Genomic DNA, 12,523 nt, shown 5'->3' with positions numbered 1-12,523 from the left:
CCTGTGGGTGGTGGGAGGGGGTGGCAAGGCCCCTGGGCCTGTGGGGTTACGCCTCGCCAGTGTCATCCACACACAAAGGCCCTGACCTGGGGCCGCTGGGCCTAACCAGTGGGGCTGTGCCCTGAGGCTCACCTCAGCCCACCAGAGATCATCACTTGGTCTCCTGCTCCAGGCTCTCTCCTGGCGAACCGGAGGGCTGGCTCCTGGCCGTGCCGCAGCTTCCTTCATCTCGGGGAGCCCCACGGTCGGTGCTGAGGCTGTGCAGCTGGTATAGGCCTTCAGCCCTGCGCTGGGGCATCGGACGTGGCGAGGGGCATGGCACAGCAGGGGCTTGGCCTCTCACCCAGCCTTTCTTTCTACTTGCAGCCCAGCTACCCTCTCCCCAGCCCTGCTGGCGCATCAGTAGGGGGGGACCAGGGAAAAGAGCTTTCCTGGCGGGGGCAATGGGAGAGGTGGGTGCAGAGGTGCTTTCTAGGTCGGTGCTGGGAGCCCCCAGGCAGGAATCAGCATGCCCGAAGGTGCCTGATCCTCCCCTGCCCATCGGGAGACCCTGCTGCTCCTCAGGGGCGGCAGTGCCCAAGGAGAGGCCATTGGCTGCCTGCTGCCAGCCCTGGGAGGCCCTGGGACGCACAGAAAGGCACAGGGAGGTCCCCGGGTGCCACGAGAAAGGCACAGCAATCCCGCAGTGTGAAAAGGAAATGGTGTATTTCTATGTCGGCAAAGTCAGGTCCCCACAAATTCAGGGCTTTTCAGGAAAAAAGTAGCCCGCAGAGGATTAACAGACTGACCCAACCTCATGTAGCGCCGTTAAGCCTGCCTGGGCTCTGGAAGCGTCACTGCCACCGCCTGCATGGAGTCCCCTTGGAGCCCGCGCAGGGTGTGGGTGCCCAACAGCCAGCCGTTACGGGCTTCCTTCCCTCCTCCTGCACAGCCCGCTCTCGGGCCCCCTGTTGCATGCATTATGCCCACCCAGGTGTCTGGAGAGAAGTTTTCGGAGGTGTCCCCATCTCACCTCAGCCCCACCCTGCCTTTCTAGCCAGGAGGTGTCAAACAAAAGGCTCTGGAGCCCAAGCAGAGCTTTGGCAGAGTCAAGCCACCCAGCTGAAAAGCCGCCCCCTGTAGCTTCCCTCTCCCCAGGCACGGTTCCTGCCTGGGATTTCGTTGTCCCCGTGGCACAGGGTGGTGGCTGCACAGCTCTGGGTACCCCTGACAGCGCTGCCCTGGGCACCCCGCAGCTCCCTGGCTGTGCGAGCCCCCGGATGCTCCCCCCTGCAGCTCTGCTCCCCTGGGTGCCCGGCACTGCTCCTCCTCCTCCCCCTCCTCCCTCCTCTCCCCCCGTGGAAAATCCCCTCCTCGGCAGAGATGTTGCAGCCACAGCAGGGCACACTGCCAGAGAACAGGAGGTGCAAGGGCCACCAACAGCAGGGCTACAGCCAAGCTGGTACAGCAAAGCCTTGGGAGAGGGCTGCCCTTGGAGCAGGACTGAAGCTCCAGCCCTGCTTCCTGCAGTGGCCTTTCCCTGCCCCACCAAAGCTCACCCACTGCCGAGTGCAGATTTCACAGCCACCAAGGAAAGACCCACATCGTCAGACCCAGTGGTTTGCAGATGGGGCTTTACTGAACAGACGGAAGCATTGGTGTTAACAGCCTGGCTGGCCGGCACTGGCGCTCGTCATGCTGGAGGAGGCTCTTGCTGGACATCTCTCTCGGGAGCCTCTGTGCCCGAGAGGCTCTCCTGGCACTCGCCGACGTGGACCAGATCTGCTCCGCAGGGCTGAGGAGTTGAATACAGAGCTCTGTAGTCTTGTATGCACAGGGAGGTGCAGAGCACCACTGCAAGTCTAGTCAGGACACATGTGGTGGGATCTGCTTCTGTCTGGAGAGAGCAGGCCCATGGTCCGTGCTATGCAATCCCAGCCTGCTGCTCTCCACGCCACGAGGGCTGTTGGGAAAAGACCCTCTTTGCCCGGGGGCTGTGGGAACTCAAAGGAAGGAAGGGCACTGCCGGGCAGGGGCAAACACCGGGCATGTTTGGAGATCCTTACCTGAGGCAGTTCTCCTCACCACCACAGCAGTGGGCTTGTCCCTCTACCTTCTCGAGGAGGCGGGTCGCTGCTCCTCGCAAAGCCCGCGGGGTCGTGGGGAAAGGCTGCTACCACAGCAAGGGCTAAAGTCTCCCATCTCGACCAAGACCCTCCCACCTCTCCCCTCTCCCAGTCGCCCTCGCCGCCATGGTCCCATTCAACCCCACAGCCCCCTCAGTGCTGGCTGTGCTTGGGGCTGCAGAGAGGCACCTGGCATCAGGGACTGACCCATGCCATTCCCACGGTATGACAAAGGAGAGGATGCTGTCCATGTCCAGGCCCGTGGCTCTGGGATTTGCTTCCCCCACCCACAGCTGGGTCACCAGCCCCCAGCTGGCCCAGGTCTGGCCTGAAGCTGGCCCACACTCACCTTTTCAGAGGTGAGGACTCCAAAAGGCAGAGACTCAGCTTGTCCTCTGGGCTCTCCTCATCCCCCGCGGATGGCCCTTTTCTGCCCTCTCCCCACCACTCTGGAGTGCCACGAACGCAGGAGCCCTGCACAGAGAGAGAGGGGTGAGCACAGGAGGTGTCACTGGGCAGCAGGGAACTGGTACAGTCCCACACAGGACAGTCAGCCCCCACGCTCCTAGGGCTTAGGGACCTTCCCACCTTGGCTCCCCGCAGGACAGGAATACTCTTTTCCTCATTGTTTTTCACCGCCTGCAGCACCTGGGCCTCCCATGGCTCTCGCTTGTCTTTCCAAGCCTTCGGGGGTGCCACTTTTGCCCTTGCCTTCTGCTGGCACTTCTTGCGCAAGGAGTCCCAGAGCTTGCGTCCTTCCTCCTCCGTGCACACGCGGGGCTGCGCCTGCAGGACCACGGCAATGCAGCAGCGGGCAGTGTTAGTCTCCCCGGCGGAAGGCTGAGGGGATTTTAGCTCTCTCCCTCCCTCCTGCCCCTTCTTCTCAGCCTCTCTGTCAGCCCTGGTTTGCTCACAGTCCTCACAGGACCGACTGCAGAGCCTTTCTGCAATGACCCCCTGAGCCAAGTGACCACGGGGCTGAAAGCAACCCAGCTGCTTGCTATCCCAGACAAGCCTGGCAGTGCTGTCGCCATTGCAAACACCACCAGATCAATTCTTCGGGTGTTGCTGGAGATGACAGAAGTGAAGGCTGTCTTCCAAATGGACAGAACAACCTGTTGCCTCTCGAGAAAACCTCGGGAGAAGTGCTTCAGCCTTCAGCTAAGCACACGATATGGGGTCTTGCAAGACATGACATCCGTATCACTGCGCTTTTCTACAGGTGGACACGACACAGTCCCTCCAGGAGCCCACGCCACGTACCGGTCCTGCCCTCCTCTTCCCTGCCCTAGCAGGGGGTGCAGGTTGGGGTCCAGCTTCCCGCAGCTGTGGGCTGCTGCATGCCTCTTGCCCCAACCGACGCCACTGCAGCACTGCCAGCTCGCTGCAGACACACAGTGGGAGGAGGCGGCGTGAGCACAAGGAGACCGCTCTCCAGCCGGGGCTCCCAACCTGGGTGCCCGCCGCAGCCGCAGAAGGTGGCTCCGCCGAGAGGCCAGTGCCAGGAAAAGCGCCTGTCTCCCCCGGTGCTGCGGGGAGCGGGAGGAAGGGCAGCGCGGGAGAGGAGACACTGCCCGTGTCTGGAGAGATTTACCACTTGAGCTTGTCCTGCAGATCCGTCTGGTCATCCCTCTGCCCCCTGCGCTTGCGGGTGACCTGCCCCAGGATGCACGTCACCACCTGCCGCAGGGCCTGGCGTGTCCGTGGGGAAAGGCTCCTGCAACAGCAAGGACAAAGTCTCTCTGACCCTTCAGCTGCGACTCTCCTGCCTCTTCCTGCGCCCAGCCCCACGCCTACGTGGCCCCATTCGGCCTCACAACCCCTTCAAGGCAGCAGGAGTTTCAAGCACCTGCTTTGGCCCCTGCCATCGGGCTCTAACCCAGCTCATTCCCATGGCTGGAGAAATCCCCGGGCGCTCTGTGAGGCCCCATGGCTCAGGGGTTGGCTTCCTTGACCCACCACCAGTGGCTCACCACCACCCCAGTGCTCCAGGCCTCGGCTGGCGCTGGCGCACTCTTACCGCTTAGGGGGGACAGTGTCGTCCTCGCAGACTGTGGGTGGCTCGCCTCCGGCCTCTTCCCACTCCTCCATCATCGTCTCCAGGAGGTCGGGGCTGGAGTCCCTCGTCTCCAGGAGGTCGGGGCTGGAGTCCCCCGTCTCCGTGCTAGTTGAGGGGCTGACTGGTGCTTGCTCAGCGGTACTGGATTCCTGCACAGGAAGAGACTCATACAACAGCCCCGCACCCGCAGGGTGCTGCTTCCCAGCATGCACACCCCCAGGCCACTTCTGGCAGGGACCCCAGCGGGATGGGGAAAACCAGGAGAAGGACCTCAGCATACCCTTGGGGTGATGCCTGAGTGTCACCAGGGTTTCACTACAACTCCCTGTCGCCCCTCTTGCTCAGGAAAGGCAGCAGTCACCCGCCCAGCTCTGCTGCAGCAATGCTGCTGGGACGGCTGGGGTGCTAGAGGTACCTTGCAATCTCAGCCCCCCAGAAGAGAAAGTGCTCTTTTTCTGCAGGAATTCAAAGTACCTGGCTCCTCTGTGTCTCCTTTTCTCTCTTAGCTTTCGCTTTCACCGTCTCCTTTTCGCTCTTAGCCTTCTTTTTGGTCACTGGCCGGGTTTGCAGTTTACTTTTTTCCTCCTCCGCCAGCTCTGTTTTCTCCTTTTCCTCTTTATCCAAGTATTTCTGGATGTGTTCTGGAAGCTTCTCCTTCCTCTTCAAGTGTTTATTCTGGAGGGGGACGAAAATGCAACAGCAGGCAGCATTAGTCTGCCCTGCAGAGGGCTGGGCTGTTTTCATTCCTACCCTCCCTTCTGCCCCTTCTCTTCTGCCTTTCTGCCCACACTGGTTTGCTCCCAGGTTCCTGCAGGCTCCACCAAAGAGCCCGTCTGTAATGACCAGGAAGATAAGCGACCACCAGGCTAAAAACCACCTGGCAGCTGGCTGTCCCAGACAAGCCTTCCAGTCACGTTGCCGGCAGAAACATTCACAAGTAAGGTCTTTGGGTGTGTTTCATGAGGCTAATGGAAGTGAAGAATATATTCTCAAATGGCAGAGTCACCCGCCTCTCTTCAAGTAAACACCAAAGCAACTAGTCAGTGGTCCTGTGCACACACAGTGAAGAACCTTGTGAGAATCGGCATGCGTGGAGCGGCGCTTCTCTACGGTCCAGTACGACACGCTCGCTGCAGCAGCCCGTGTCAGGTACCTTTTCTCTCCTCTCAATAGCTCTGGCAATGAAGTCTACTGTTCGGGGTTCGACCAGAGGAATTAGTTTCTGTTTCTCTTTCTCCTCCTTTTCCTTCAAGGAGCTCCCCTGGATGGCCGGTAGCTGCCTGCAAAGACACAACAGGGTGTGTTGGCAGGAGCGCAGGAGGAGCTGGTTCTGCATCTTGCGCTTCCAAGTGGTGCGCCTGCTTCTGCAGCAGAATGCGCTCTACTTGCCTCCTTGTGATCAAGTCCACAGAGACAGAGAAGACCCCAAGCTGTCAGACTCAGATGTGCCCAACAGCCCCACTAAAACTCAGGATGCCCAGGTCTAGGCCCTCTCTTGCTGGAGCAACGAGAGGAACAGGGTCCTGCGCCCGGAGATACCGCTACATCCTTCGGGTCAGTGCACCGAAGTCTGCTCAGTGGTCCGAAATAAAAGAGTGCGCACGGGCTGTACGAGGAGGTTGGGCCCTGGGGACGCGGTGTCAAAAGGAGGAGGACACGACCCCATGAGAAAAGCAATCCTGCCACTGAGCTCTCCTTGGCCCTTCTCTTTTGCAGGCCATAAGACATAGAAGAGGCTTCCGGTTAATCGGAGGAACCCTCTGCAGTACCTAAGTGCAGAACACTGTTCTCAGCAAACAGAAAGGTCGGGGTCATTTCAATCTGAAGGGAAAGCCAAACAGACCTTCCGCTCCTGGAAGGAGCACTTGCAGTTAGTTACTCAACGGATACGCACACCAGGAGCAAAGACAGAAATGGTGCTGCTGGCAGAGTCTCCCAAGAAGCTAAAAGACGCTTGCCGTGCACCAAGGAACCATTAGTTAGTGGGACGTGGGATAACTGCACTTTGAGTTTGTCTAGCCCCTGTGTCCAGGAGAAACATCCCGCTCCCACACAGACGAGAGAGCACGGGGTCACCCTCACCATTTCTGCAAGCGTCTCACCTGGCGCGAGGCTCCCTCCCCTCAGCTTTCTGACCCTGCTCTGACTTTACAGTCGCTGCAGGTAACCGCTTTGGAGAAAGCCTTGCTCGACGAAGGAGGCGCTGCTCGGCAAGGTCCTCTAGAAACAGGAAATGAGACGCGTCTTCAGAACAGCATCTTGGTGTTGTTCTGGGAACTGGGTGCCTATTATGTCCCAGTTCCAAGAAGAGTGATGTGCAGGTCTGCTCAGGCCTGTGGTAACACTGATGAAGGTGGTCCTTTTCACCCCTTTGGATGAAAGCCATGTCTCCTGGGAGGCCTTAGGCCTTTTCTGACACTGGGTTTTTTGCCCAGCTCCTCATGCCTGCAGTGCACCATTATTCCCCGGGGAAAACTGTTTCGACAGCTTTCTCTCATCCGTGTGCTGTAATGGGGGGCTCCCTGGGAGATGCTGGTGGTCTCCAAGAGCCATGCTGGGGAAGGGAATCATTTAGCACAAGAGGAGCCAGCTCTTGGATTTCTGCATTGGTCCCATGCACACAGATTTGCTGCTGGGGCAGGTTCACACCAAAGGCATTGCTTCTGAGAATATGATGGAAAGAAGCAGGGTTAGAGGCTGGCACTGTTTGCAGCACAGGCTGGGGAGTGGAGGCCGCTGGGAAGGTGTCCTTCAGCAGTCCCAGTGGCCATTTGTGGTGCAGGGCTGTCCTGAGACCTTGTTCCACAATGGGTCACTGGAGCTTCACCATAATGGCTACAGAGAGTCACAGGAGGTGCCTCTGCCTCTTCCAGGCATGCTGGGGGAACCTGAGCTCTAATCCCCTCCAGGAGCGGAGGAAGGAAAACCTCCAGCCCCCTGCCAGCAACCCGCTGGTCCCTTACCTTTCTTTCCACTGCCATCACCTTTTCCCCAGCCCTTCTCTGGGGTGGCCTTCACATGTCCTGTCAGGTCTGCTTTCACTGTTGGCATTTTAGGCACGGTCTCAAGCTTGTACCTGGAAAGAGGAAGTAGGCACCAGGCTGAAAAAAGGACACCGCTTTGTTTCCCAAGGCAGCCCATCCCGGAGGACCACAGCAGGAACTCCCGTTGCTGCTTCTGGGGAAAATGATTCCGCTCTTTACTCATAGTGCACATGGAGGGCAGACTAATCTCTAGTGCTCTGATTATGCAATACCATTTTGAATCCTGATCTAGTCCTCCAAGTTTCTTGTAGAGCCTTGCAGATTAATGCCTTTGCAGCTATAAGGAGTCACCTCCCTCCCCTCAGTCGTCGATGGCACTGCACAGCAATGTTGGCACGAGACAGAGCTCTGCAGAACCCCACCAGCTGCAAGGTCCTGTTTGGACAAGAACCCACCCCTCTACCACTTGGCCCCAAGCAGAAGGCAGTCTCACACACAGGAAAGAAAAAGAGCGGGAGAAACCTGATGGAAAATGTTGCCTAAATGCCTCTCTAGGTCCACAGTAGGACAGGCACATGAAGCATTGTCGCTGTCCCATGTTCCTCCAAATGAAGTCAAACTGAACAAGAGCAAGCAGGGAGTTCCCTGCCGACAGGCCTCTCAAACACTCAGTCCTCAGTGCCATCACGAGTGTAGTTCCCGGCGCCTGGCAAGGCAGCCCTCCCAAGCATGAGCTGAGAAGCTGCTCGCTTGCTCAGCCAAGGGCTGCAGGAGCAAACATACCCCGGTAGGACGACAACACGCCCAGAAGAGGTCTGGGAAGCAGCAGTGTCATGGCGTGAGATGACCGAGTCCCTCATCTCTGGCATCTGCAACAAGGATGGAGACAGATGATGGGACATGGGGACACTGGGAAGGGCTGGCTGCTCAGGCCACCTTAGACCAACGCAAGCAAAAAGCCAGAGCAGCCAAAGGGCTCTGGCCTCAGCCCGCCTTGCTCTGCCTGTGCCTCTGCTCCCTACCCCGAGAGTGAGGCCAGGAGCGCTGCCCACCATCAACGCTGGCCTTTTGTCACAAAGTGAGGCCCCTCTGGCGGTACCTCTTGCAAAGCCGGACCATCGCACGCAAGGGAAGCGCTCTACAGAGCGCCTGCGGTACTGTAGACCGCAAGGAGCCCAAGTGGCTGAACAAAAGGCATGGCAGGCCAGGAGAAAGCAGCCCCCCAGCCCCCAGAATGCATTTCAGAAGAACCAGGAGTGGCACTGGGAAAATAAAAATCCTACCTCGAGAACAGCTTGCAACATCTGGTCAGTCCCATTCAGCCTTTTCAGAAAGTCTGTGTAAAATCTCATTTTTACGTCTCTTCCCTGGATGATCAGCATGCCCACGTCCCTCCAAACGAGGGCAACGTTATCCCTGTTCTCGAGGCAGACACGGAAAAGACGCATGGTCCTTTCCACGCAGAGCTGCACCGTGCCCTCAGAGACAGCGTTGTCTGAGGCTATCTGAGCGTATGGCAGTTGCTCAAAATGTTGATGACCTGAAAAACAAGAGAAGAGAAACACGTGAACTTGCAGAGCTGCTAAGCAGGCTACAATCAAAAGTCTGCAGCTGCCAGGCTCTCATGCAATACGTTGCTACTGAGTTGTCTAGCTGGTACAGCGCCTCTGAGGAGAAGCTCCGGTCATCCCTTCCTGCTAGAGGTGGAAAGTGAGGTGTGGAGCCAACAGCTGTGGTTTCTCTGATACAGAAAGGGAAGGAAAGAGGCTTAGGCGCTTGGCAGGAAGAAGAGCCATGACTGCAGGACAAGGTGGGGAGAAAGGCGCCAGGTCCCACGGCAAGCTGGAGGGTGCCAGGCCACTGGAGCTGTGCCCACACTCTGTGCTCTCTTTGTTGTTAGACACAAATGCACCCCAAACACAGTCCCAAGCTCTTGGTGCCCCCCAGGGTCCCGCGACAGCTGCTGCAATGGCAGCAGCGACTAGGAAGCGCAGGCATTGCGGTCACTGGGTTTTGGAACGAACCGTCTTTCCTCCCCCGGGTTTCCCCCTTGCAAAGAGGCTGTGAGAGCCGGGAAGAGCCTGGCATTTGCCTGTATTAGGTCCAGCGCAGCAGAAAGAGGGAGCGAGAGTTGAAATACCATGTAACAAGAAGACACAGCACCAATAAAACTGGAAGGAAACGTGTTGTTGAGGCAGGTCAGAGAGAGTGTGCTGTTATGCTGTATTGTCCTCTGGTGATTATTCAAAACGAGTAGGTAGGCAGGGTCCTTTTCACAGCAGGCTGGTTTTGTCCAGCTGAAGCTGTTCTCAGGATTGCGGTGGGAGTTTGGTACTCCGCTCAGTCACCTCTGGACAACAGAGCACACCTCCCCACTCTGCTCAAAAAGGCAAGCGCCGCTTTCAGTCTGTCTGCTTACCAGGAACGTCTATGCAACCATATCGGAGGCCATGGTCCCGCGCGATAGCGTTCGCAAGATGAAACACGGGTCTCTCCACAACCACCGGATCCTTCTCCTTGCTGACTACTCGCTCTCTGACAACCACAAAAGTCCCAAGTCCAGGAATGCGGACAGCCTGAAACAGAGGAGGTGGTGGATCAGAAGTCTTGGAGGGACAGATGGATGACTTGTCAGAGAATGGTGACGGCGCTGAGTGCCCTGCCCATGCCTGAGGTACAAAGGAGCAAGGTGGGCTCTTTGGAAACCTTGGGAGAAGACAAAGAGGGCCCACGCTTTTCCCTCTCACTCCCCTTCATTCACAAAGAGCCAGGTAGTTCAGGAAAAGCTGACAAACATCCTTTGGCTCAAAAAGATAAAACATGGGGGGGGGGGGGGGAGTGGTGTGTGTGTGGTTCCCACACTTGGAATAAACCCTGAAGTGTCCCAGGCTCCCAAGTTTTGTCATGCAACTCTGACCATGGGGACTCCAGACGCGCCAACCCTTTTTATGACACCAGGCCTGGACCTTATTGTACATCCGAATGGACAGAGGAGGTGGTCCATTGCACATCTGTGCGTTGCAGGGTCGTGCTGGGGCATTGTTCCGTCTTTCAAAGGAGGGGCAAACCAGTTGCACTCCATGGCAAAGGTCTGTCAGGACTTCATCAACCTTCGTCAGGATGTGAGGGGAGGAGAAGGAGGTAAGTCCCACCTGGTGGAGAGCCAGCCGTTGGCTGAGGTAGCATGACGTGCTGGCCCAAATCTTGACGAACTCTGGAAAAACAAGGGAAAGACATGTCATGCTCTGAGGCAGCAACCACAAAACCATTCAGCCCACTCCTGTCCAAGGACCAATGTATTTCTAACACAAGTGTTTCAGATGGTCTCTCTAGAGCCCGGCAAGAACCAAAGGACCCCTCAGCTGGCCTCCAGGAGGGCTCCTTTCCTTTCAGGTGCAGTTCTCCAGGGTGTGACTCGCTCCCATGGGAAACCGGCAGTGGATTGCCACGCCAGCGAGGGCACGGTGCTGGGTTCCGCGGAAGTCTCAGAGGGTCAGGGCAGGCCCCGGTGTCTCCCCAGCCAGTTTCCCTGCGTTGCATCTCCAAACACACCGACTCTGCACAGCCCACGAGCACCTTCAGCTCCTCCACTCGGACATGAGCTCAGGGTGGGCAATGCTCACCACCAGGCAAGGAGCAGCCCTTTGGGGCCAGGGACTTCTGCCTGGGGTGCCCCAGGAAAGCAGGGACCACGTCAGGAAGAGAACCAGGAGCCCTGGCTGTCGAATCAGCCCCTCGTCCCTCAGGGATGGTCAAGCAGGTCCCTCCTTGCAGTCACCAGTCCTGAGCAGCCACCCCCACAGCCCTCAGGGTTTCCATGCCTGTTTTCAGAGATGTCCTTGACCTGGCAGCACTCATGAAATTGGGTGTGAGGGCCTTACCAGTACTCTTGAGCTTCTCAGTTGTTGGAGACAAGTGAGGCCGCAAGAAGAGGTCTTTTGCCATCTTAGTTCCACCCTTGCTCCAGGTCAAGAACTGCAGCAGGTGGCTGGCCGATGGCTTTCTTGCTTCCTGCAAAAAGCCTACTCCTCCTCTCTGCTCTCCTCCGCCGCCGCCCTTCACCACCCCCAGTGCTGTTGTGCTGCCTCTCTCCGCCTTCTCCTCCTCACTGCAGAGCAGCTCTTCTAGAGCAGAGCGGTGGCAAGAACAGCCCCCAGCGCCTGGCGTCCCCTCGGCCTTGCCGGGGGGTGTGGGGTGGATGCTGGTCCCGATGGGGAAAGAGGGGCTGTCACCACTGTGATGTGGGGCTGTCCCACTGTGACCCCAGACTGTGTCACAGAGGGGCTGCACACACCCAACCCCCCTCCCCACCTGCCCAGGCCCTGCCGGGGGGCTCTGCAGTGGGAAGGGTCTTCAGGGGGCTGCCCCCACCTCACGGTCTCCAGACCAGGAGGGGCTTCCCCACGCGGGGGCTCAACCAGGCTCTAAGTGCTTATGGGCTTCCTTCTACCCTTCCCTGCTTCTTCCTGCCTCTCTTAGCCAACATGTCTGCAGCGGGGTGAGACAAGGGGAGTCAAGAGAATCTCAGTAGACATAATAAGGGGGGATGAAGGATGATGTTTAGCGCTTACATTGTTGAAATTAGCTGAGGCAGAGACAGTCTTTGATAAGCAAGAGCTAGTCCCAAGGACCAGCCAATGAGGTAGAGACAGCTCCTGATAAGAAGCAGGAGCAGGCCCCAAGAGCCAGCTAAGACCGGTCTTGCGGCTTGGGTGAATACCAAGAAATCACTGAGCCTGCGCAAGAAAAAAGGTTACTAGCGGTGACGAAGAGGAGTCGTCCATCTTCATCTCTGCGACCACCAGACGACCACCATAAAGAGGCACTGCGCAAGCGCAGTTGAGAGGAGACTATGGAAATGACCTCTTGGAGTTAATTTTAATATGAAGCGGGGATAGGTCATGCATATGTATAGGCGTATTGTGAATATGTAACACTTGACTGTATAAACTTGAGACAAACTGCCGAGTTGGGCGCGCACGACTTTGGTGGGACTACCCCCCGTGCTGCCCAGCGCTGAATGAACATACCTACTTTACAGTCTCACTGATTGTGGAGCCTGTTTTCCGCACATCAGGGGAGCCGCGGGGTCCCCTGACTGGCGGAGCTTTGGCAGGCGGTGGCTGCTCACACCTGTTTCGGAGCTGGCTGGAACCGTCCCCACGCGGGTCCCGCTGCAGCTCCCACTGCTCACCCCTTGCCATCCACGCCCAGCACAGAGCACCCTTGCCACCGCAAACCACGTGTTTTAAGGACCCTTGGGACATGCATCCATCATAGACGCTGCCTTCAGCATCCTCACAGTGGAAATGAACTGCACCCCTCTGCCCTCAGAGCAGACCACAGGGGTTACTCCTAACAGTGGGGCACGTATA

General features: G+C 57.8%; 2 protein-coding genes across 2 annotated transcripts; both read right to left on the bottom strand.

Annotated features, from left to right (window-relative positions):
- Positions 1–1,593: 1,593 nt before the first annotated feature.
- Positions 1,594–4,442, bottom strand: LOC128155040 (uncharacterized). The gene is made up of 6 exons (XM_052816517.1): positions 4,126–4,442; positions 3,700–3,822; positions 3,369–3,489; positions 2,694–2,891; positions 2,455–2,579; positions 1,594–1,774 (listed from the first exon to the last, which is right to left on the bottom strand). Exons 1-6 carry the CDS (start codon positions 4,440–4,442, stop codon positions 1,615–1,617), a joined length of 1,044 nt encoding a protein of 347 aa, XP_052672477.1. The 3' UTR covers positions 1,594–1,614.
- A 186-nt stretch (positions 4,443–4,628) lies between these two features.
- On the bottom strand, positions 4,629–11,093 carry LOC128155034 (coiled-coil domain-containing protein 81-like). The gene is made up of 9 exons (XM_052816504.1): positions 11,030–11,093; positions 10,115–10,362; positions 9,568–9,817; positions 8,432–8,688; positions 7,932–8,017; positions 7,128–7,240; positions 6,267–6,384; positions 5,318–5,444; positions 4,629–4,839 (listed from the first exon to the last, which is right to left on the bottom strand). The coding sequence occupies exons 1-9, from the start codon at positions 11,091–11,093 to the stop codon at positions 4,630–4,632; spliced, it is 1,473 nt and encodes a 490-aa protein (XP_052672464.1). The 3' UTR covers position 4,629.
- Positions 11,094–12,523: the final 1,430 nt, after the last annotated feature.

This window comes from Harpia harpyja, chromosome 2 (genome assembly GCF_026419915.1).
Source record: "Harpia harpyja isolate bHarHar1 chromosome 2, bHarHar1 primary haplotype, whole genome shotgun sequence".
Classification (NCBI taxonomy): Eukaryota; Metazoa; Chordata; class Aves; order Accipitriformes; family Accipitridae; genus Harpia; species Harpia harpyja.
The sequence above is the reverse complement of the archived record's forward strand: the minus strand, read 5'-3'. Positions and strand labels throughout refer to the sequence as shown.